Source organism: Salmo salar, chromosome 26, assembly GCF_965601325.2.
Source record: "Salmo salar chromosome 26, fSalSal1, whole genome shotgun sequence".
NCBI lineage: Eukaryota > Metazoa > Chordata > Actinopteri > Salmoniformes > Salmonidae > Salmo > Salmo salar.
The window spans coordinates 3,046,197-3,068,809 of record NC_138316.1 but is presented as its reverse complement, the minus strand read 5'-3'; the positions used below and the strand labels follow the sequence as shown (position 1 = coordinate 3,068,809).

The window sequence follows — 22,613 nt, the reverse complement described above, 5'->3', positions numbered from 1 at the left end:
AGACCATGTCAGTGACTCAACCCACTCAAGTGACGCACCCCTCCTAGGGACGGCATGGAAGATCACCAGTAAGCAAGTGACTCGGCCCCTGTAATAGGGTTAGAGGCAGAGAATCCCAGTGGAGAGAGAGGAACCGGCTAGGCAGAGACAGCAAGGGAGGTTCGTTGTTCCAGTGCCTTTCCGTTCACCTTCACACTCTTCTGCCAGACTACACTCAATCATAGGACCTATTGAAGAGATGAGTCTTCAATAAAGACTTAAAGGTTGAGACCGAGTCTGTGTCTCTCACATGGGTAGGCAGACCATTCCATAAAAATGGAGCTCTAAAGGAGAAAGCCCTGCCTCCAGCTGTTTGCTTAGAAATTCTAGGAGGCCTGCGTCTTGTGACCGTAGCGTACATGTAGGTATGTACGGCAGGACCAAATCGGCACGATAGGTAGGAGCAAGCCCATGTAATGCTTTGTAGGTTAGCAGTAAAACCTTGAAATCAGCCCTTGCCTTAACAGGAAGCCAGTGTAGGGAGGCTAGCACTGGAGTAATATGATCACATTTTTGGGTTCTAGTCAGGATTCTAGCAGCCGTATTTAGCACTAACTGAAGTTTATTTAGTGCTTTATCCGGGTAGCTGGAAAGTAGAGCATTGCAGTAGTCTAACCTAGAAGTAACAAAAGCATGGATTCATTTTTCTGCATACATTTTGGACAGAAAATTTCTGATCTTTGCAATGTTACGCAGATGGAAAAAAGCTATCCTTGAAACAATCTTGATATGTTCGTCAAAAGAGAGATCAGGGTCTAGAGTAACGCCGAGGTCCTTCACAGTTTTATTTGAGACGACTGTACAACCATCAAGATTAATTGTCAGATTCAACAGAAGATCTCTTTGTTTCTTGGGACCTAGAACAAGCACCTCTGTTTTGTCCGAGTTTAAAAGTAAAAAGTTTGCAGCCATCCACTTCCTTATGTCTGAAACACAGACTTCCAGCGAGGGCAATTTTGGGGCTTCACCATGTTTCATTGAAATGTACAGCTGTGTTTCATCCGCATAGCAGTGAAAGTTAACATTATGTTTTCGAATGACATCCCCAAGAGGTAAAATATATAGTGAAAACAATAGCGGTCCTAAAACGGAACCTTGAGGAACACCAAAATGTACAGTTGATTTGTCAGAGGACAAACCATTCACAGAGACAAACTGATATCTTTCCGACAGATAAGATCTAAACCAGGCCAGGACTTGCCCCTGTAGACCAATTTGGGTTTCCAATCTCTCTAAAAGAATGTGGTGATTGATGGTATCAAAAGCAGCACTCAGGTCTAGGAGCACGAGGACAGATGCAGAGCCTCGGTCTGACGCCATTAAAAGGTAATTTACCATCTTCACAAGTGCAGTCTCAGTGTTATGATGGGGTCTAAAACCAGACTGAAGCATTTCGTATACATTGTTTGTCTTTAGAAAGGCAGTGAGATGCTGCGCAACAGCTTTTTCTAACATTTTTGAGAGGAATGGGAGATTCGATATAGGCCGATAGTTTTTTATATTTTCTGGGTCAAGGTTTAGCTTTTTCAAGAGAGGTTTTATTACTGACACTTTTAGTGAGTTTGGTACACATCCGGTGGATAGAGAGATGTTTATTATGTTCAACATAGGAGGGCCAAGCACAGGAAGCAGCTCTTTCAGTAGTTAAGTTGGAATAGGGTCCAGTATGCAGCTTGAGGGTTTAGAGGCCATGATTATTTTCATCATTGTGTCAAGAGATATAGTACTAAAACACTTGAGTGTCTCCCTTGATCCTAGGTCCTGACAGAGTTGTGCAGACTCAGGACAACTGAGCTTTGGAGGAATACGCAGATTTAAAGAGGAGTCCATAATTTGCTTTCTAATGATCATGATCTTTTCCTCAAAGAAGTTCATTAATTTATTACTGCTGAAGTGAAAGCCATCCTCTCTTGGGGAATGCTGCTTTTTGGATAGCTTTGCAACAGTATCAAAAATAAATTTCGGATTGTTCTTATTTTCCTCAATTAGGTTGGAAAAATAGGATGATCGAGCAGCAGTGAGGGCTCTTCGATACTGCACGGTACTGTCTTTCCAAGCTAGTCGGAAGACTTCCAGTTTGGTGTGGCGCCATTTCCATTCCAATTTTCTGGAAGCTTGCTTCAGAGCTCGGGTATTTTCTGTATACCAGGGAGCTAGTTTCTTATGACAAATGTTTTTAGGTTTTAGGGGTGCAACTGCATCTAGGGTATTGCGCAAGGTTAAATTGAGTTCCTCAGTTAGGTGGTTAACTGATTTTTATCCCTGACATCCTTGGGTAGGCAGAGGGAGTCTGGAAGGGCATCAAGGAATCTTTGGGTTGTCTGAGAATTTATAGCACGACTTTTGATGCTCCTTGGTTGGGGTCTGAGCAGATTGTTTGTTGCGATTGCAAATGTAATAAAATGGTGGTCTGATAGTCCAGGATTATGAGGAAAAATATTAAGATCCACAACATTTATTCCATGGGACAAAACTAGGTCCAGAGTATGACTGTGGCAGTGAGTAGGTCCGGAGACATGTTGGACAAAACCCACTGAGTCGATGATGGCTCCAAAAGCCTTTTGGAGTGGGTCTGTGGACTTTTCCATGTGAATATTAAAGTCACCAAAAATGTGAATATTATCTGCTATGACTACAAGGTCCGATAGGAATTCAAGGAACTCAGTGAGGAACGCTGTATATGGCCCAGGAGGCCTGTAAACAGTAGCTGTAAAAAGTGATTGAGTAGGCTGTATAGATTTCATGACTAGAAGCTCAAAAGACGAAAAAGTCTGGGGTTTTTTTGTAAATTGAATTTTGCTATCGTAAATGTTAGCAACACCTCCGCCTTTGCGGGATGCGTGGGGGTTAATGGTCACTAGTGTAACCAGGAGGTGAGGCCTCATTTAACACAGTAAATTCATCAGGCTTAAGCCATATTTCAGTCAGGCCAATCACATCAAGATTATGATCAATGAATAGTTCATTGACTATAAATGCCTTGGAAGTAAGGGAACGAACATTAAGTAGCCCTATTTTGAGATGTGAGGTATCACGATCTCTTTCAATAATGGCAGGAATGGAGGAGGTCTTTATTCTAGTGAGATTGCTAAGGCGAACACCGCCATGTTTAGTTTTGCCCAACCTAGCTGGAGGCACAGACACGGTCTCAATGGGGATACCTGAGCTGACTACACTGACTGTGCTAGTGGGAGACTCCACTAAGCTGGCAGGCTGGCTAACAGCCTGCTGCCTGGCCTGCACCCTATTTCATTGTGGAGCTAAGGGAGTTAGAGCCCTGTCTATGTTCGTTGATAAGATGAGAGCACCCCCCCAGCTAGGATGGAGTCCGTCACTCCTCAACAGGCCAGGCTTGGTCCTGTTTGTGGGTGAGTCCCAGAAAGAGGGCCAATTAAGAGGGCCAATTATCTACAAATTCTATCTTTTGGGAGGGGCAGAAAACAGTTTTCAACCAGCGATTGAGTTGTGAGACTCTGCTGTAGAGCTCATCACTCCCCCTAACTGGGAGGGGGCCAGAGACAATTACTCGATGCCGACACATCTTTCTAGCTGATTTACACGCTGAAGCTATGTTGCGCTTGGTGACCTCTGACTGTTTCATCCTAACATCGTTGGTGCCGACGTGGATAACAATATCCCTATACTCTCTACACTCGCCAGTTTTCGCTTTAGCCAGCACTATCTTCAGATCAGCCTTAACGTCGGTAGCCCTGCCCCCTGGTAAACAGTGTATGATCGCTGGATGATTCGTTTTAAGTCTAATACTACGGGTAATGGATCAGAGCTAATGGTGGGAGCCTTCGGCGTCTCAGACCCCGTAACGGGAGGAGTAGAGTCCAGAGAAGGCTCGGCCTCAGACTACGACTCGCTGCTTAATGGGGAGAACCGGTTGAAAGTTTCTGTCGGCTGTTGAGCATTCCTACAGCATTTCCCTCCAGAAGCCATGAGAAAGTTGTCCGGCTGTGGGGACTGTGCGAGGGGATTTATACAACTATCTGTACTTACTGGTGGCACAGATGCTGTTTCATCCTTTCCTACTCTGAAATTACCCTTGCCTAACGATTGCGTCTGAAGCTGGGCTTGCAGCACAGCTATCATTGCCGTAAGACAATCGTTCTCCTGTATATTATGAGTACAGCGACTGCAATTAGAAGGCATCATGTTAATGTTACTACTTAGCTTCGGCTGTTGGAGGTCTTGACGAACCATATCCAGATAAAGCGTCCGGAGTGAAAAAAGTTGAATGAAAAAAAGTTGATTGAGGGAAAAACAAAAAATATGAACGGTAATTAAAAAGTAAAAACCGTAAAGTTGTCAGGTAGCAAAGTAAGGTCAGCAACAAAATGCACAGCAGCACGTAAACAAGTCTGCAAGTTGTGACCGGAAATGATTGAGTGGGCCTGGGTCCTGGTGGTGTATTGATGTACACTATCAGTCAAAAATTTTAGAACACCTACTCATTTTTGATTTTTCTTTATTTTTACCATTTTCTACATTGAAGAATAATAGTGAAGACATCAAAACAATGAAATAACAAATGGAATCATGCAGTAATCAAAAAAGTGTTAAACAAATCTACATATGTTTTATATTTGAGATTCTTCAAATACCACCCTTTACCTTGATGACAGCTTTGCAAACTCTTGTCATTCTCTCAACCAGCTTCATGAGGTAGTCAGCTGGGATACATTTCAAGTAACAGGTGTGTCTTGTTAAAAGTTAATTTATGTAATTTCTTTCCTTCTTAATACATTTGAGACAATCAGTTGTGCTGTGACAATGTGGGGGGTGGTATACAGAAGATAGACCTATTTGGTAATAGACCAAGTCCATATTATGGCAAGAACAGCTCAAATAAGCAAAGAGAAATGACAGTCCATCATATCTTTAAGACATGAAGGGCAGTCAATACGGAACATTTCAAGAACTTTAAAAGTTTCTTCAAGTGCAGTCGCACAAACCATCAAGCGCTATAATGAAACTGGCTCTCATGAGGACCACCACAGGAATGGAAGACCCAGAGTTACCTCTGCTACAGAGGATGAGTTCATTAGAGTTACCAGCCTCAGAAATTGCAGCCCAAATAAATGCTTCACAGAGTTCAAGAAACAGACACATCTCAACATCAACTGTTCAGATGAGACTGTGAGTCAAGCCTTCATGGTCGAATTGCTGCAAAGAAACCACTACTAAAGGACACCAGTAAGAAGAAGAGACTTGCTTGGGCCAAGCAACACGAGCAATGGACATTAGACCGGTGGAAATTAGTCCTTTGGTCTGGAGTCTAAATTGGAGATTTTTGATTCCACCCGACGTGTCTTTGAGAGACGTGGTGTGAGTGAACGGATGATCTCTGTGTATTTCCCACCGTAAAGCATGGAGGAGGAGGTGTTATGGTGTGGGGGTGCTTTGCTGGTGACATTGTCTGTGATTTATTTGGAATTCACGGCACACTTAACCAGCATGGCCACCACAGCATTCTGCAGCGATACGCCATCACATCTGGTTTGGGCTTAGTGGGACTATAATTTGTTTTTCAACAGGCCAATGACCCAACACACCTCAATGATGTGTAAGGGCTATTTTACTAAGAAGGAGAGTGATGGAGGACTGCATCAGATGACCTGGCCTCCACAATCCCCCAAGTGCTCAGCATATGTGGGAACTCCTTCAAGACTGTTGGAAAAGCATTCCAGGTGAAGCTAGTTGAGAGAATGCCTAAAACTTTTCACCGGTAGTGTATAAATAAAATTGTACTTTGAGTGGTGATGTTAAAGGTTTAAATTATTTAATAGAGGTCAGACTCTCCAACTGTTACGGCTTACTTTAAACTGAGACTCGGCGATATGATGTGATAAGTTGGCCGCATATAGCTGTTTACTTTGTGCATCGCTGACTTTGCCTTTAATACTTTACCTACTGAAAACACATCACATTCATTAAGTATGGGAGTATTTTGCTATAATGAGTTGTGATTTCTTTTGTCAATGTGGGTCTAGACTTTGACTCTCATACTATACAAGATACACAGGGTGAGAACCTGGGCTATTGCTGAGTAGTAGTGAATCATGCTCATGACAACATCTTTCAGCATTGGCACAAGGAATCAATATTTTGAGTGTGATACAGTGACATACCGTCTGTAGTTTGACAGGGCAGTAAACACATTTTGCCGCTGCTGTCAGTCAGGCATTTGCCTACCAGAGAGAGTACACATGACATGATAATGAATGCCCTTCAGACCACCTGTTGGGTGCAAACGGCTGCATGTCAGAAGCATTTGGGGAGCCTTGTGCCCTCTAGTTGTGCTGTATTTTCTTAATTTCAATGATCTTCTTGTGTTATATACCTTTTATGTTGACCATTCTGTAATTGAAAATGTTTGTACATGACAAATTGTTGATTTTCCATATAGTGATGTTGAAAGATGGACAACTAGCATTGGTCTTGGAAAATAATACCAGCATGCAAAATTGGCTAGGACTACTCTATAGACTGACAAGTGGTCGGTACAGTAATAGCTAACAGCTGAGATATTCCAATATTTTAGGCTATTCATTGTGTGAATATGTCACAGTAGTAGTGCTCTGACAACTTGTTCTACCTACACTGAACAAAAATATCAATGCAACACTCAACAATTTCAAAGATTTTACTGAGTTACAGTTCATATAAAGAGATCAGAACATTTTAATAAATTAATTAGGCCCTAAGTGGGAGCTAGGCCCAGCCAATTGGAATGAGTTTTTCCCCACAAAAGTGCTTTATTACAGACGATCCCACAGGTGAAGAAGCTGGACGTGGAGGTCCTGGGCTGGCGTGGTTACACGTGGTCTGCGGTTGTGAGGCTGGTTGGACGTGCTTCCAAATTCTGTAAAACAATTTTGGAGGTGGTTTATAGTAGAGAAATGAACATTCAATTCTCTGGCAACAGTTATAGTGGACATTCCTGCAGTCTGCATGCCAATTGCACGCTCCCTCAAAACTTGAGACATCTGTGGCATTGTGTTGTGTGACAAAACTGCATATTTTAGAGTGGTAGACAATTTCATTGGAATAGAGGTAGATAGATCTATTTCTAATTACCAGTTAATATGTAGAACACATATACACAGTAAATACATTTTCAAAACATGACAGGGATATCACAAAAGTCAGAGACTTATTTCTATTGTGGTCCCTATAACTTGCAAAGCAAAAAATAAACAGGCACAACAAATTATATATATATAAAAAAAATGGAAAGCAAATGGTGTCTCTAGCCTACTTCAGATAGAAGTAGAGGCAGTTTGGAAAGGCAGGATTGAGCGAAGAGAAGGGTATTGATAGTTACAGTAGCCAGGGTCCGGGAGAAAGTCAGTCTGACAGACAGGCCAGGAGCTCTTCTTCAAGGCACCTTGCCATCTCCAACATTCATTCCCCTATACTTCCTCTGAATGTCTTAGTGCACCACCGACAACAGTGTAGCACCGGCCTGGGTGATGCTTCAGCTGCTCCTGAGGAGGTATCACAAATATATCAGCATAAGTGTCTTAGGCCTTAGTATTTAAAAATATCTACTCATAGCCACTAGCCTATAGTTTATAAAGTGATAAATACCTACACGCCTTCACCGACTGCTTAGGATACTGAATATTTTCCAACAGAAATAAATCAACTTACAAAATCATTTGGCATATTTACCAACGTAATCTATTCCAAACTAACATTTACTTTGATATTGTTATACATGATCTCAGTAAAACTTCCTATATTCATACCAATAGTGTCATTGTTCCATGTAGAAATGGCACAATTTATATAGTTGACTTCTGTAGTCCATTTACAGTGATACTAGAATACACTTGAGAAAACTGAACTCCTAGGGTCAGTTTCCAACACTCTTCAACCTGTTTTAACTGCAAGTGTGTACGCTTCGTTCACTTAAGCCTACTTAAGCCTATGCGTAAGCCTTAAACCTAAGTATAGATAATGCTGGACTAAAAAGTATGCTCAATAGTGAATCTTCCCTCAGTGTGAGACAAAACAGGAGTGACCATGATAAAACATGTTTTTTATTGATATCAGAAAAAAGACATCACTCTTCACGAGAACAGACGGGACAAATGCAACACTCCATTATGTGTCATCTGCCTGTTTGGCAAGTTTGCTCTTCCTCAGAAGTTCGTCATTTAATTTCTTCAGATGTTTTGTTCGACTCTCAAGCCTTCGGTGCCATTCGTCTCGCAGCCTATGTAAAGACAAAGGATTATAGTTTTTTTTAAGTCAGACACATTCCATAAGCCATATGTTTCCAATATTGCTTTAGGCTACTTAATTGTATGTGTATTGTTAGGACAATGGATTTTTTCTAGCCTGGTTACAGATCTGTTTGTGCTTTTACCTACTCCATTAGCAAGAGAGCAGAAACAGACGGGCACCCAGGCAAAATTTCTTTGACAATTCCTCTAGGACTTCCAATGGGTTTATTATTTGTGACACCGTGCTCTTGTGCCCAGTATTGTGAGGATGGCTCTGCCACCTTCCTCACATCTACTTGGCTTATTGCATTTGTTGCTGCTGTGACACTGCTGTGTCTGATAATCCTCTAACCTTAAAGCAGCACAGGCTATTGTAGGACAGCTAAGCATGGAATATGGCATCCCCTAATATCACTCAACACTCTCTGATTATCATATCGGATTCCCTAAAGTTTTTCCAGTCCTTCTCAGATCAGGGATATACACATGATTACATGGACTAGCCACGGACTAGCCATGGGGTTATGAGATATTAGAGTGTGCTTTTGCTTCTGTGATTAGAGATTCTTATGGCCAAGTACTTTAATACGATTGTCAGTGTAAGTTGTCCTGAGAAGCCCTTAGCGTTAACATATTGCTCGTAACAAGATCATGGTCTGTTACATGTTGCAGATGCGTCGAAAGTGATATCACCTAAATTGTGGAAGTTTTATCACTCACAGCAGGATGTATTCCTAATCCAAATATGAAGAAGAAAAGTTCTGCAAAAACATAAATAAATAGACCTTCGTTTCCCTTGAGTACCCTTCCCTCATATCCTGTGCAGTATTCTTATAGCACAGAAGTGTATCCCTTCAGAATGTCCAACAATACTTACTTGGTGAGAGCACTATTTTTCTTCCTCATGTCTTCAGTTTCTGTCCTTTGGTCGTGTTTAGCAATTTTTTGTTCCCAGAGATCTTTTATAAAAAGCTTATCATGAATAAGAGCCACATTCATTTCCTAGAAGAAAAGACACATCTAATTAGTTAACACGGACTCAATTAAATTCTGTTAGATTTGATTCTGGTTTGAAAAAGCTATGCAATGTCTCACATTTCTCAATGGCTCAGAAAATCAATGTCAATTATGTTTATTCTTGACAGTAATACATTTTTCATCTTGAACATGTATTTGTATAGTAGTAGCTAGTAGCTACAGTATATGTAGTCAGATATTAGTGATGAGACAATGAGTTCCAACCAGCTGGAATAATAAGAGGAACAGCATGCATAGATCCTTAAAACCAACCTTCTGTGGGTATGAATCTTCTTCTCCCAAAGAGCCTCAATGTCAAAGGATGTACTGTGTAGTCCTGTCGTGGTGGATGTGGTGCCGATGAAAGACTCCCCTCTCCCGCGTCCCCTGCTGAGCTTTATTTAAGAGCCGACAACATAAGACCTTCGTGTCATCTGGCCTTTTTGAGAAGAGTTTGGAAGGGAGGGGGAAACATAACGTTACTTCCCTTTGTTACGTCTGATGACATTACATTTAGAGGGGACCTATAGCAGGGCTGTAGTAGTGCTCAGCTCAGCATTAGGGGCCTCCCACACTGGCCTTATTCTAACCGCCCCCACTACTCCAATGACACCAGCACCAAAAGAAGGATTGGCTTGTTCTGTTCATTCTGGCTAGATCACATTAGTCATTTGATATCATCCCCTTTTATTCAATTTGAATGGCTCGCGCCACATTTTAAGACGGTGGCCCCTGAGAGGAGAGAGCAGCAAGGCTCGGCTGGGTAGCTGTGGATCGTGTTACTTGGAAAACTGATGAATGTATCAGGTTTTAATTTATGACCAGAAAATCCTTGACATCTTCTTGACAACTCCTTTACTCCTTATGACAACCTCAATTATTGGATGGCATTGAGGTAAAGTGAACTGTTGCACTTGCAATATAAAGACACTGGCTCCGGTCCAAACACTTAAAAGACACAACTTATCCTCTCAGCCCTCAAATTAAGTGGACACTTCTGATGATGTGTCATGACGTCTGACGAGAATAAACTTGCAGGGAAAGGGGCGAGGGAGGAAGGAATGATTTTTAAATGGACCACCCTTGGCCGGAAATTCGTTCATCCCGTGATGATTATGTTTTCAGCCACCGGGAGCTTGTGGGTGCTTTATATGCACTACAGTCAATTATGAGTGCATGTCTACTTATATTAAATATATAATTAATATAAGCCTACTGTATGAAAGCTAGCAAATTAATTATCTAACATTTGCCTTCCTAGCTGGAACTTCTGAAGAAGGAAAATGTTTTATTTCTACAATTTCCAAAAGATAACCAAACAAAAACATATTTACAAGATGTGTTTGTGTCGTCATGTGCATTAGTAGCACCATTTCTAACTTATTTGCATTTGTTTTTACTTACACTTGTATGTTGACTTCTCCATTGATGTTGTTTTTAAGTTTTCGCAGACTTTTCTTAGCGGATGTACTATTGTCGCAAATTGAATTATGGGGAGTTTCAGGCCCCGGAGTGAACATAATTGTACACTTGCAAAGTCGACTAAACACGAGGGCTGAGGGGCTTTCGTTGCAAACTTCCCTTGCTTGGCTAATCATTTGGACTGCCCTCCAAGATGGTGACATAAGGGCATAAGGTGAGGGTAAGTGGACGAGGGTGTGTCTTTTAAATGTTTGGACTGCAGCCACTGTTTGAAGCTGCAATTGATATTAAGTGTTTTTTGTGTGTTAACTGACTGCCGATGAAGGGTAATAGTATTGGTTCTGAAAATGTTATACTGCCACTACTCCTTTGTTTTAACTCTCTGAAAACAATAGCGCAAGACGACACTCATCCTAAAAAAAAGAAAATGTTTTGATATCCCTACAAATTCTTAAAATTGAATTGCATTTATTTTATCTTTGCTTAAAATCTAGAAGTTTTATATAGTCATCTATGCCATCTTGACATGACTGGTTAATGTATAAAATATAGATACATTTCACAATAAATCTGATTCATTAATTGAATTTTACTATTATAATTTCTCCTCTTTGTCCATAGAACATATTTGTTTTCTTTCATAATGTTGGCCTTAAACTTTTTTTAATAAACAAGGCTATAAAATCCAAAAGAACTTTTCATCACATGGATCTTTTTAATATGAATAGGTTATAACGTCTAAAAAGCTCAATAAATCATTGCTATATAAATCAACCACAACAATCAAGCCGCCACTCACATGCTGAATGAGGTCTAAAATGAAGACAATTGGTAACCCACTCCCATTCCCATTCCCATAGTATTGCACCAGACATGTCCAAGGCAGAACGACGACAACATTTACTTCGGCCAATCAGTGAAAGGGGCACAGAGAACATTGTGTGGAGAGAGAAAGTGATCTATGTTGGCCATGAGGCAATTAACACTGGTGCTCAGTGTAGCAAATACTTTTTTGAGAGGGTAGCTGTGATGATAAATGTGATAACACATGTCTGACATTTAATTTCCTCTGGGTGTGACACACTGTACGCCAACGGTATTAAAAATAGGTAACAAGGGTTGTCATGTGGTCTATTTTGGGTACAGCCAGAGCCTTTGCTAATATACTATAATTACACTATCCTTCCCATATACTGATTCAGTTGTCTTTGGATACATTTTGGAAGAGTAATCAATCAATAATTACCTCCCTAAGTACAGTTATAATAATATAGGCATCTGAATCAATATTGAATATATCCAGCTATGTGAATGATATGCCAACTCTCAATGAATTAGTTGGGACTGAGAGTGAAGAGAGCATACACTCACACACTTCAGACTCATCTTCCATTTAAAACAAAAGCACAAGAGACAAATATTTTGTGAAAGGCTAGAAAATTTCTTGTTGATGAAAAAAACATGATTTGAAATAATTCCAAATGACAATAGCGCTGCATTAAAATGAACTCGCATTGCTCCTTTTTTGGATACAGAATATCATAAAATGAAGGTGGATAGTTTGGGAAGTGCAAATTATTCCAAAAATAAAACTGGTATACAGTGCATTCGGAAAGTATTCAGACCCCTTGATTTCTTCCACATTTTGTTACGGCCTTTTTCTAAAATGGATTAAATAAAACATTTTCCTCAGCAATCTACACACAATACCCCATAATGATAAAGCGAAAACATGCTTCTTGAAATGTTTGCAAAGGTATATATATAAAAAAAAAAAAAAAAAATACCTTATCTACATAAGTATTCAGACCCTTTACTATGAGACTCGAAACTGAGCTCAGGTGCATCCTGTTTCCATTGATCATCCTTGAGATGTTTCTACAACTTGATTGGAGTCCACCTGTGGTAAACAGGTTGACAGTGCATGTCAGAGCAAAAACCAAGCCATGAGGTCGAAGGAATTGTCCGTAGAGCTCCGAGACAGGATTGTATCGAGGCGCAGATCTGTGAAAGGGTACCAAACAATGTCTGCAGCATTGAAGGTCCCCAAGAACACAGTGGCCTCCATAATTCTTAAATAGAAGAAGTTTGGAACCACCAAAACTCTTCCTACAGCTGGCCTCCCGGCTAAACTGAGCAATTGGGGGAAAAGGGCCTTGTTCAGGGAGGGGACCAAGAACCCGATGGTCACTCTGACAGAGCTCAAGAGTTCCTCTGTGGAGATGGGAGAATCTTCCAGAAGGACAACCATCTCTGAAGCACTCCACCAATCAGGCTTTATGGCAGAGTGGCCAGACAGAAGCCACTCCTCTGTAAAAGGCACCTAAAGACTCTCAGACCATGAGAAACAAGATTCTCTGGTCTGATGAAACCAAGATTGAACTCTTTGGCCTGAATGCCAAGGGTCACGTCTGGAGGAAACCTGGCACCATCCCTATGGTGAAACATGGTGGTGGCAGTGTCATGCTGTGGGGATGTTTTTCAGCGGCAGGGACTGGGTGACTAGTCAGGATCAAGGGAAAGATGAACGGCGCAAAGTACAGAGAGATCCTTGATGAAAACCTGCTCCAGATCGCTCAGGACCTCAGACTTGGGCGAAGGTTCACTTTCCAACAGGGCAACGACCCTAAGCACACAGCCAAGACAACACAGGAGTGGCTTTGGGACAAGTCTCTGAATGTCCTTGAGTGGCCCAGCCAGAGCCCGGACTTGAACCCGATCGAACATCGCTGGAGAGAGCTAAAACTAGCTTTGCAGCGATGCTCCCCATCCAACCTGACAAAGCTTGAGAGGATCTGCAGAGAAGAATGGGAGAAACTCCCCAAATACAGGTGTTCCAAGCTTGTAGCATCCTACCCAAGAAGACTCAACGCTGTAATCACTGACAAAGGTGCTTCAACAAAGTACTGAGTAAAGGCTACACACAATACCTCATAATGACAAAGCAAAAACTGTTTTTTTATAAATTAGCCAAAATGTATAAAAACCGGTTTTTGCTTTGTCATTATGGGGTATTGTGTGTAGATTGATGAGGAAAAAAAATTACTAAATCAATTTTAGAATAAGGCTGTAACGTAACAAATTGTAGAAAAAGTCAAGTGTTCTGAATACTTTCCGAATGCACTGTATTTATCTTTGAAATAAAAGGTGCTAAATAGAACCATCAGTGGCGACCCATCATTCAGGGCAGGTGGGCAGAGCCTGTTTTGCCTGTTTTGCATGATATTTTGTCATCAGCTTGCAAACAATGTAAAAAAAAGAATAATCATTGAGCTAATAAAGCAGCATACAAACATGGTCTCTTTTTTGCTTTCTTGACTAAGTCAGAAAGTCAGCTCCAAAATGCAGATGTTTCAGCCTAGCTCAGTGCTTTCTGTGGTGGTGGCAGCCAGTGGAAAATACAGAGCGTAGGGTTTGGTAATGTTCTCTAGTTGCTCCTTGATTGGCTCAGTGTTCTCTCACTCATGGGAACACTACTTCACCGCAAGATCTACGGGGAGAGATTGAAAATTCAAGCCCTTGGGTGCTGCCCATAGAGTTACATTAGAAGTGCCCATCCAAGAAGGCTGAAGGTCATTGGCAACAGATATAATGCTGTCAAATTGCATTATAACTACCGTAGCTTTGAATGGACTGATCGTGTCAACATCATACTTTCAAAGTCTTAGCTAGCATTCATCATCATGAAACAAGTCCACAATCTACTGGCAAACCCTTTTCATTCCTTGTCACATAAAGAGAAATTATAGATAAAGTGTATCGGTACTCATTGGCCATTGGACATTAACATTATACAACAAGTTGGATGTCGAAAATTCAACAATGAATGGTTTGGAAGAAATCAGTGGCTAACTGCAAGCATTGCAAAACAATCACTTGCCTGCTATTCCTGCTATTAAGGGTCTCTTTTCCAAACTTAAATGATAAACATTCAACATTGGCCATGTTGTCAATCCAGCATGACTTCTGCCATGATCAAAACAACTGGAATCTCGGAATTGGGAAAACTCAGACTTCCGTGAGTTCAAGACAATTGAGAACTGAAAAACACTAGCTCCGTTTTGAACGGTCATCCAACTCGGAATTCCAAGTCGGGAACTCGGCCTCTTTCTAGAGCTCTGACCTGAAGATCACGGACATCATGATTCTACCTTGTTTTTTTCCGAATTCCCAGTTGTCTTGAAAGCACCATAAATCCAGAGAATGCCAGACTTTGATGGCAAAGTTTGATGAGAAAATTTGCCCACAAAGGACCACTGCGCCATCTTCCTGTTTAAGTGAGCACAGTACAACAAGTCCAAATATGTCTTGTATGCTGCTGCATAAATTATGTAATATGCCAGTGAGATATGTATACTGTAGCTAAGGAAGTAACACTAAGTGTATATTGTGTAGTAAGCTGTTAGTAGCCCATGTGCATCACCCTGAAAATGTGATCCCTTTTATCCTCATAACTTAGCCTACTGTTCTGACTTGGTGGTGCACATGTAGCCTATAGCCTGTTTTAGAGAAACGTCATCATCGAATATTGTAAGAGCTTTCATTGTCGGCTTATATGCCCCTCTTTATTTATCCTACAGTTCTGACTTTGTGTACAGGGAGAATACTGTAAGAGTGGCCCATGATCTGAAAACAAAGTTATATTGACTACGTCAGTCCTAGCTCGTTCCTTAATGTCTTAATATAAATTATGAAATGCCTCTTATCCGCTCGTCGTCCCCTTATGCCATAGTTTGTACACCTCAAATGTCATTAGAAACCACATTTGTTTAAGCAAGTCAGCCATATCAGCTATGTTTTTTAAAAGGTAGTAAATGAGGCTGAATTAAGTGTTTCGCTGCCAGACAAGGCTCCACTGATAGCCAGGTGTAGCAAAGGTAAGGTGTTGGGACTGCTGTTGGGATAGCTTTATGTACAATTGAAGTCGTAAGTTTACATACACTTAGCTTGGAGTCAATAAAACTCGTTTTTCAACCACTCCACAAATTTCTTGTTAAAAAACTATAGTTTTGGCATGTCGGTTAGGACATCTACGCGTTCTGTCTCCTAAAGATGAACGTACTTTGGTGCTAAAAGTGCAAATCAATCCAAGAACAACAACAAGGTGTTGGAGGAAGATGTTGGAGGAAACAGCTACAAAAGTATCTTTATCCACAGTAAAAACGAGTCCTATATCGACATAATCTGAAAGGCCGATCAGCAAGGAAGAAGCCACTGCTCCAAAACCACCATAAAAAAGCCAGACTACGGTTTGCAACTGCACATGGGGACAAAGATCGTACATTTTGGAGAAATGTCCTCTGGTCTGATGAAACAAAAATAGATCTGTTTGGCCATAATGACCATCGTTATGTTTGGAGGAAAAAGGGGGAGGCTTGCAAGCCGAATAACACCATCCGAACCGTGAAGCACGGGGGTGGCGGCATCATGTTGTGGGGGTGCTTTGCTGCAGGAGGGACTGGTGCACTTCACAAAATAGATGGCATCATGAGGAAGAAAAATGATATGGATATTTCGAAGCTCAAGACATCAGTCAGGAAGTTAAAGCTTGGTCGCAAAGGGATCTTCCAAATGGACAATGACCCCAAGCATACATCCAAAGTTGTAGCAAAATGGATTAAGGACAACAAAGTCAAGGTATTGGGGTGGCCATCACAAAGCCCTGACCTCAATTCTATAGAAAATGTGTGGGCAGAACTGAAAAAGCGTGTGCGAGCAAGGAGGCCTACAAACCTGACTCAGTGACACCAGCTCTGTCAGGAGGAATGGGCCAAAATTCACCCAACTTATTGTGGGAAGCTTGTGGATGGCTACCCAAAACATTTGACCCAAGTTAAACAATTTAAAGGCAATGCTACCAAATACTAATTGAATGTATGTAAACTTCTGACCCACTGGGAATGTGATGAAAGAAATAAAAGCTGAAATAAATCTCTACTATTATTCTGATATTTCACATTCTTAAAATAAAGTGGTGATCCTAACTGACCTAAGACAGGGAATTTTTACTCTGATTAAATGTCAGAAATTGTGAAAAGCAGAGTTTAAATGTATTTGGCTAAGGTGTATGTAAACTTCCGACTTCAGCTGTATGTCCTAACAGTTTGTAGGCACCGTTTGTCACCATTATAGTGCAATTGATGTATTGTTTAGTGTTGTGTTGATTAATGGCTTTGCTGGCATGCATCAAAACATGTTTTGGGGAGTTTGCCCCACCAAGATGTACATGCTAAAATCACCATTGGATGGAATAAATGATGATGAACTTCAGTGTGGTGAAAGTGCACAGTGATGAGCTTGATGCTGCTTTCCAATACATATTGAGGGTCTTATTCTGGTTGCATGATGATCGATGCTTGACTGCCATTTGAGAAATACAAATATTCTCGCTCTTATCCATAATAATCTCATCATGTAGACTAGCCAACCCGCACAGCATACCCGCGCTGTATCTGCAAGCTGTTGGCTAGAGCGCAGGTGCCAAGACCAGAGTAGGCACATTTGCTATTTGACAGTTTTTGTGAATAAACTATCAGGTAGAGTTGAAAATGCGATGGAAACACATTGAACTTCAGAATTTTATTCAGTACATGAAAACTTCAGTGAAACAGTACATTTTGTGTGCACTACCTCATCATGCACTGATTTTTATTCGCAACAAGTCCGTTTGGAGGAAAATGCTCACATTCTCTTTATGTGGATTCCAGAATATTCACTTGAAAATCTATTCCCAATTGGATGGAAACCTAGCTACTGATGTTCTTTTCTATACATAAGATCATACATAATTATTGCCTGATGATCTTCTGAACTTCCCAATACCTTTCTGATGCATTTCAGTCACTTCAAACCATACTTCCTTCAGATTGAAATACTGTCAAAAGTACTGTCAGACTGATTTGTAATAGACTGTCATAGCCTCAATTTAAAGAGTAAACATTGGCCATTGATTACATCACTTTTTTACATAGAGGTGTCACACATTTTATTAAATATCAAAATGGGGTCTCTCCAGGTGTAGCATAAGACTGGTAACACAATTTATGGGGTCCTCATTACAGTGTAATTAGGGGTTCACAGTAAACTGTGAAACCTATTGTTATTCAAAAACAAATTATTGACCTTGTCAATTAACTCAAGCATAGATTGGTATTTTTTTGTTTTGGCACACTAGAGGACATGAGTAACTTGGTCAAAAATAATGGCACCAATTGGCCTATAGGTGGCGCCGTTATAAGCAGTCTCACATAAACCCTCATATCCGCTGCCCCGTTTGACCTAGGGACTTGTTTGTAGGTCTGTCAGGATATATTTTCCTCCATCTTGGAAATTTTGGAAAACCTTTGAAAAACATATTCTCTTGAACCATAAGTTCAAATAACACCAAATGTGTATGTAGGCCCATGGTATATCTCTTAACTTAGTTTGAGAAAAGCTAAGGGATTGGTTAAGAGATGGCTGAGTTATTGACAAATCAAAAATCTGATTTTACGTGTCCTTTTAAACCACTGTAAATCCACTCCACAGTGGCCTATCAACTTGTCATCGCTACCATGGGCGTCCCTAAAATGAACCTTTCAACAGCTTCTTATCTCATTTTATTTTGGGATTCCTCCAGTCCGGTACATGCGTTGCTTTCTGCAAGTATGGACAACCCCACTAGGCACAGACGTCAGTTCAGTTTTTATTTACATTTGTAAACTAACGTGAATATAACACGAAATCAACAAAAAAGGTCGCCATGTCATTGGATTTAGGTAAAAAAATACTATATTCCCTTATGTTGTTGACTTTTTTGAAATCGAATCAGTTTCCACGTTGATTCAGCATCGTCACATTGAATTTTGTTGAAATTACGTGGAAACATTGATTCAACGAATATTTGCCCAGTGGGACGGAAAGTGTGTAACAATTGAAACCAAGGTGTAACATGACAACCTCATAATGTTGCGAGGGGAAATTACCCCAAATGCACTATGCTTTTGAAATTGTACCTTTGATTTATAATATTTAATTAATGTGCAACTTTTACAAGTTTTCAACCACAGTGTTCATATTCATAAAATTATCCACATAATGATGTTGAAACTTCTGTTTCTTGGGTCACAGATTGCCTTTTCTTTTTTGTTGGGTGGCCCTTGGACTATAACTCTAAATAAAAAAAATTAAACACATAATAAACAGTTATGGTTAAAATTGAGAGATAGTCATTCAGTGCTTGCCAAATTGTGATCCTATTAGGCTTGGTTTAATAATGGTTTATAAATGCACTTTAAATGGACATAAGACAACATCTTTTTTTCATCATGTAACCTTGCAAGGATTTCACGGTTGAAGCCCATTCTCATTTTTGGATGAGATGCATTGGTGCATTTATAAGTCACAGGAAATAAGGCTTCATGTCAAGATCTGCCCATCTGTGCAACGCGCTCTAAAAAAGGAAGACCTCAAACGTGCCCACAATTTGTGTTGACACTGACATGAAAGTGCCCAAAGAACCGGGATTGAGACAAAAGTTGTGTGCAAAATCCAGACATAAGAGAATGCTGTGAAAGAACCAAGTGTTTGAGCAGGAAAAAGGAAGATGGCGGAAGTGGATGCCAGGGTTGCAGTAGCGGTACGTGGGTAAAATCACTGGGGAAACCAAGCCAGTAAAAAAGCTATATTACGATAATTGCTTTGTTTGCTCTATAACCCATTCGTTCATACACCAACTTGATATTGCCTACAATAAGCCGGAGACAACAAAAATACCCCCCCCCCCCCGCTTTGCCCTCAGAACAGCCTCAATTCGTCAGGGCATGGACAAGGTGTGGAAAGCGTTCCACAGGGATGCTGGCCCAAGTTGGCTGGATGCCCTCTGGGTTTTGGACCATTTTTGATACACATGGGAAACTGTTAAGCATGACAAACTCAGCAGCATTGCAGTTCTTGACACAAACCGGTGCACCTGGCACCTACTACTACCATACCCCGGTCAAAAGCAAAAAAAAAAATACAACACCCTCTGAATGTTACACATACACAATCCATGTCTCAATTGTGTCAAGGCTTAAAAATCTTTCTTTACCTTGTCTCTTCCCCTTCATCTACACTAATTTGAAGTGGATTTAAGTGACATCAATAAGGGATCATATCTTTCACCTGGATTAACCTGGTCAGTCTACACTGTGTACACAAAAGTATGTGGGCACCCCTTCAAATTAGTGGATTCGGCTATTTCAGCTACACCCGGTGCTGACAGGTGTATAAAAAAAAAAATCGAGCACACAGCCATACAATATCCATAGACAAACATTGGCAGTAAAATGGCCTTACTAAAGAGCTCAGTGACTTTCAACGTGTCACCGGCATAGGATGCCACCTTTCCAACAAGTCAGCGTGTCAAATTTCTGCCCTGCAAGAGCTGCCGACTGTAAGTGCTGTTATTGTGAAGTGGAAACGTCTAGGAGCAACAATGGCTCAGCCGCGAAGTGGTAGGCCATACAAGCTCACAGAACGGGACCGATGAGTGCTGAAGCGCGTAGCACGTAAAATTTGTCTGTCCTCGGTTGAAACACTCACTAGTGAGTTCCAAACTGACTTTGGAAGCAGTGTCAGCACAAGAACTGTTCGTCGGGAGCTTCATGAAAGGTTGTTTCCATGGCCAAGCAGCCGCTCAGAAGCCTAAGATCACCATGTGCAATGCCAAGCGACGAATGGAGTAGTGGAAAGCTGGCCGCCATTAGACTCTGGAACAGTGGAAACATTCTCTATGGAGTTATAAATCACTCTTCACCATCTGGCAGTCCGACTTGGTTTGGCAGATGCCAGGAGAATGCTATTTGCCCGAATGCATAGTGACAATTGTAATGTTTGGTGGAGGAGGAATACTGGTCTGGGGCTGTTTTTCATGGTTCGGGCTAGGCCCCTTAAGTTTCAGTGAAGGGAAATCTTAACTTACCTGAATGTAATAAAATAAGAACATTTGTTGGTCCTGTTCTTTTTTTATGAAGAGCACCTACCTGTGCATGTGAAGCTTCTTTATGTACAATTAGCTGTGTGTAACGACGGTCGTCAGGAATGGACCAAGGCGCAGCGGGTTGAGTGCTCATAATTCACTTGAATGAAAACACTTCTACAAACAAAACAAAACGATGGACGACGAAGACAGACTTGAAGGCACAAGACAGCAATTCAAGTGACAACCTCCCACAAATACAAATACAAACACACCCTAATATATAGGACTCTCAATCAAAGGCAACTAGACAACACCTGCCTTCAATTGAGAGTCCACACCCCAATTAACTAAACATAGAAACATACTAACTAGAAAGAACATAGACTAACAGAGCAGTGACCAAAAAAACCCGGAAACATAAATCAACTACCCTCTACATAATACACACACCCCGAACCACATAAACCAAATACCCTCTGCCACGTCCTGACCAGCCTACACTAACAAAATAACCCTCATACTGGTCAGAACGTGACATTACCCCCCCCCCCAAAGGTGCAGACCCCGGATGCACCTCACACACAAAAAAACCCAACAACAAATAACCCCCAAAACACTAATAAATCCCCAAAAGTACATGGGAGGGAAGGGAGGGTGGCCACCGTCACCGACGGTGCTCCTGCAACACCCCCCCCCCCCCCCCCCCCAACCCCAATACTCCCCCCTCAGGAGGTGGCTCAGGAGCCGGACGCAGACCCCACTCCACCCCTGGCTCACTCCCCTCATAAACTGTCTCTACAGTAATGTCCCTCTCTGTCGACCCCGGACTGTAGGGTGACTCTAGGAGCTCTGGACTGTAGGGTGACTCTAGGAGCTCTGGACTGTAGGAAGACTCTAGGAGCTCTGGACTGTAGGAAGACTCTAGGAGCTCTGGACTGTAGGAAGACTCTAGGAGCTCTGGACTGTAGACAGACTCACTTGGTTCTGGACTGTAGCCAGACTCACTTGGCTCTGAACAGTGGGCCATCTCACCTGGTTCCGAACAGTGGGCCGTCTCTCTCCCGGGCACTGTCGCCGGAAGCTCTGGACGAGGCACTGTTGCCTGAAGGCCTGGTGCGTGGGGCTGGCTTAGGACATGCCAGACTAAGGACACGCACCACACCGCTAGTACGAGGAACATGGACAGGACGTGCTGGAATGGGCTGACGCACTGAAGCCTGGTGCGTGGTCCTGGTACTGGAGGTACCATACTGGAGACACGCACCTTAGGGCTAGTGCGTGGAGCGGGAACAGGACGTACTGGACTGGGCTGACGCACTGGAAGCCTGATGCGTGGGGCTGGTACTGGATATGCCAGCCTGGAAACACACACCTTAGGGCTAGTGCGTGGAGCGGGAACAGGACGTACGGGACTGGGCTGACGCACTGGAAGCCTGGTGCGTGGAGCTGGTACTGGATATGCCAGCCTGGAAACACACACCTTAGGGCTAGTGCGTGGAGTGGGAACAGCACGTACTGGACTGGGCTGACGCACTGGAAGCCTGATGCGTGGTGCTGGTACTGGATATGCCAGCCTGGAAACACACACCTTAGGGCTAGTGCGTGGAGCGGGAACAGGACGTACTGGACTGGGCTGACGCACTGGAAGCCTGATGCGTGGTGCTGGTACTGGATATGCCATCCTGGAAACACACACCTTAGGGCTAGTGCGTGGAGCGGGAACAGGACGTACTGGACTGGGCTGACGCACTGGAAGCCTGATGCGTGGGGCTGGTACTGGATATGCCAGCCTGGAAACACACACCTTAGGGCTAGTGCGTGGAGCGGGAACAGGACGTACGGGACTGGGCTGACGCACTGGAAGCCTGGTGCGTGGTGCTGGTACTGGATATGCCAGCCTGGAAACACACACCTTAGGGCTAGTGCGTGGAGCGGGAACAGGACGTACTGGA

The 22,613-nt window shown here is 42.1% G+C and overlaps 1 protein-coding gene across 1 annotated transcript; it reads right to left on the bottom strand.

Moving 5' to 3' along the window:
• Nucleotides 1–8,071: 8,071 nt before the first annotated feature.
• Nucleotides 8,072–9,746, bottom strand: fam240a (family with sequence similarity 240 member A). Its single transcript, XM_014174776.3, has 3 exons — nt 9,570–9,746; nt 9,157–9,281; nt 8,072–8,269 (listed from the first exon to the last, which is right to left on the bottom strand). Exons 2-3 carry the CDS (start codon nt 9,276–9,278, stop codon nt 8,158–8,160), a joined length of 234 nt encoding a protein of 77 aa, XP_014030251.1. The 5' UTR covers nt 9,279–9,281; nt 9,570–9,746; the 3' UTR covers nt 8,072–8,157.
• Nucleotides 9,747–22,613: the final 12,867 nt, after the last annotated feature.

Bases quoted from the DNA above. Each gene is read 5' to 3' on its own strand.
- fam240a (XM_014174776.3), bottom strand. From the start codon at position 9,278: ATGAATGTGGCTCTTATTCATGATAAGCTTTTTATAAAAGATCTCTGG. The intron at 8,270-9,156 runs GTAAGTATTGTT...GTCTTTACATAG, and splicing joins AAAAATAGTGCTCTCACCAA to GCTGCGAGACGAATGGCACC.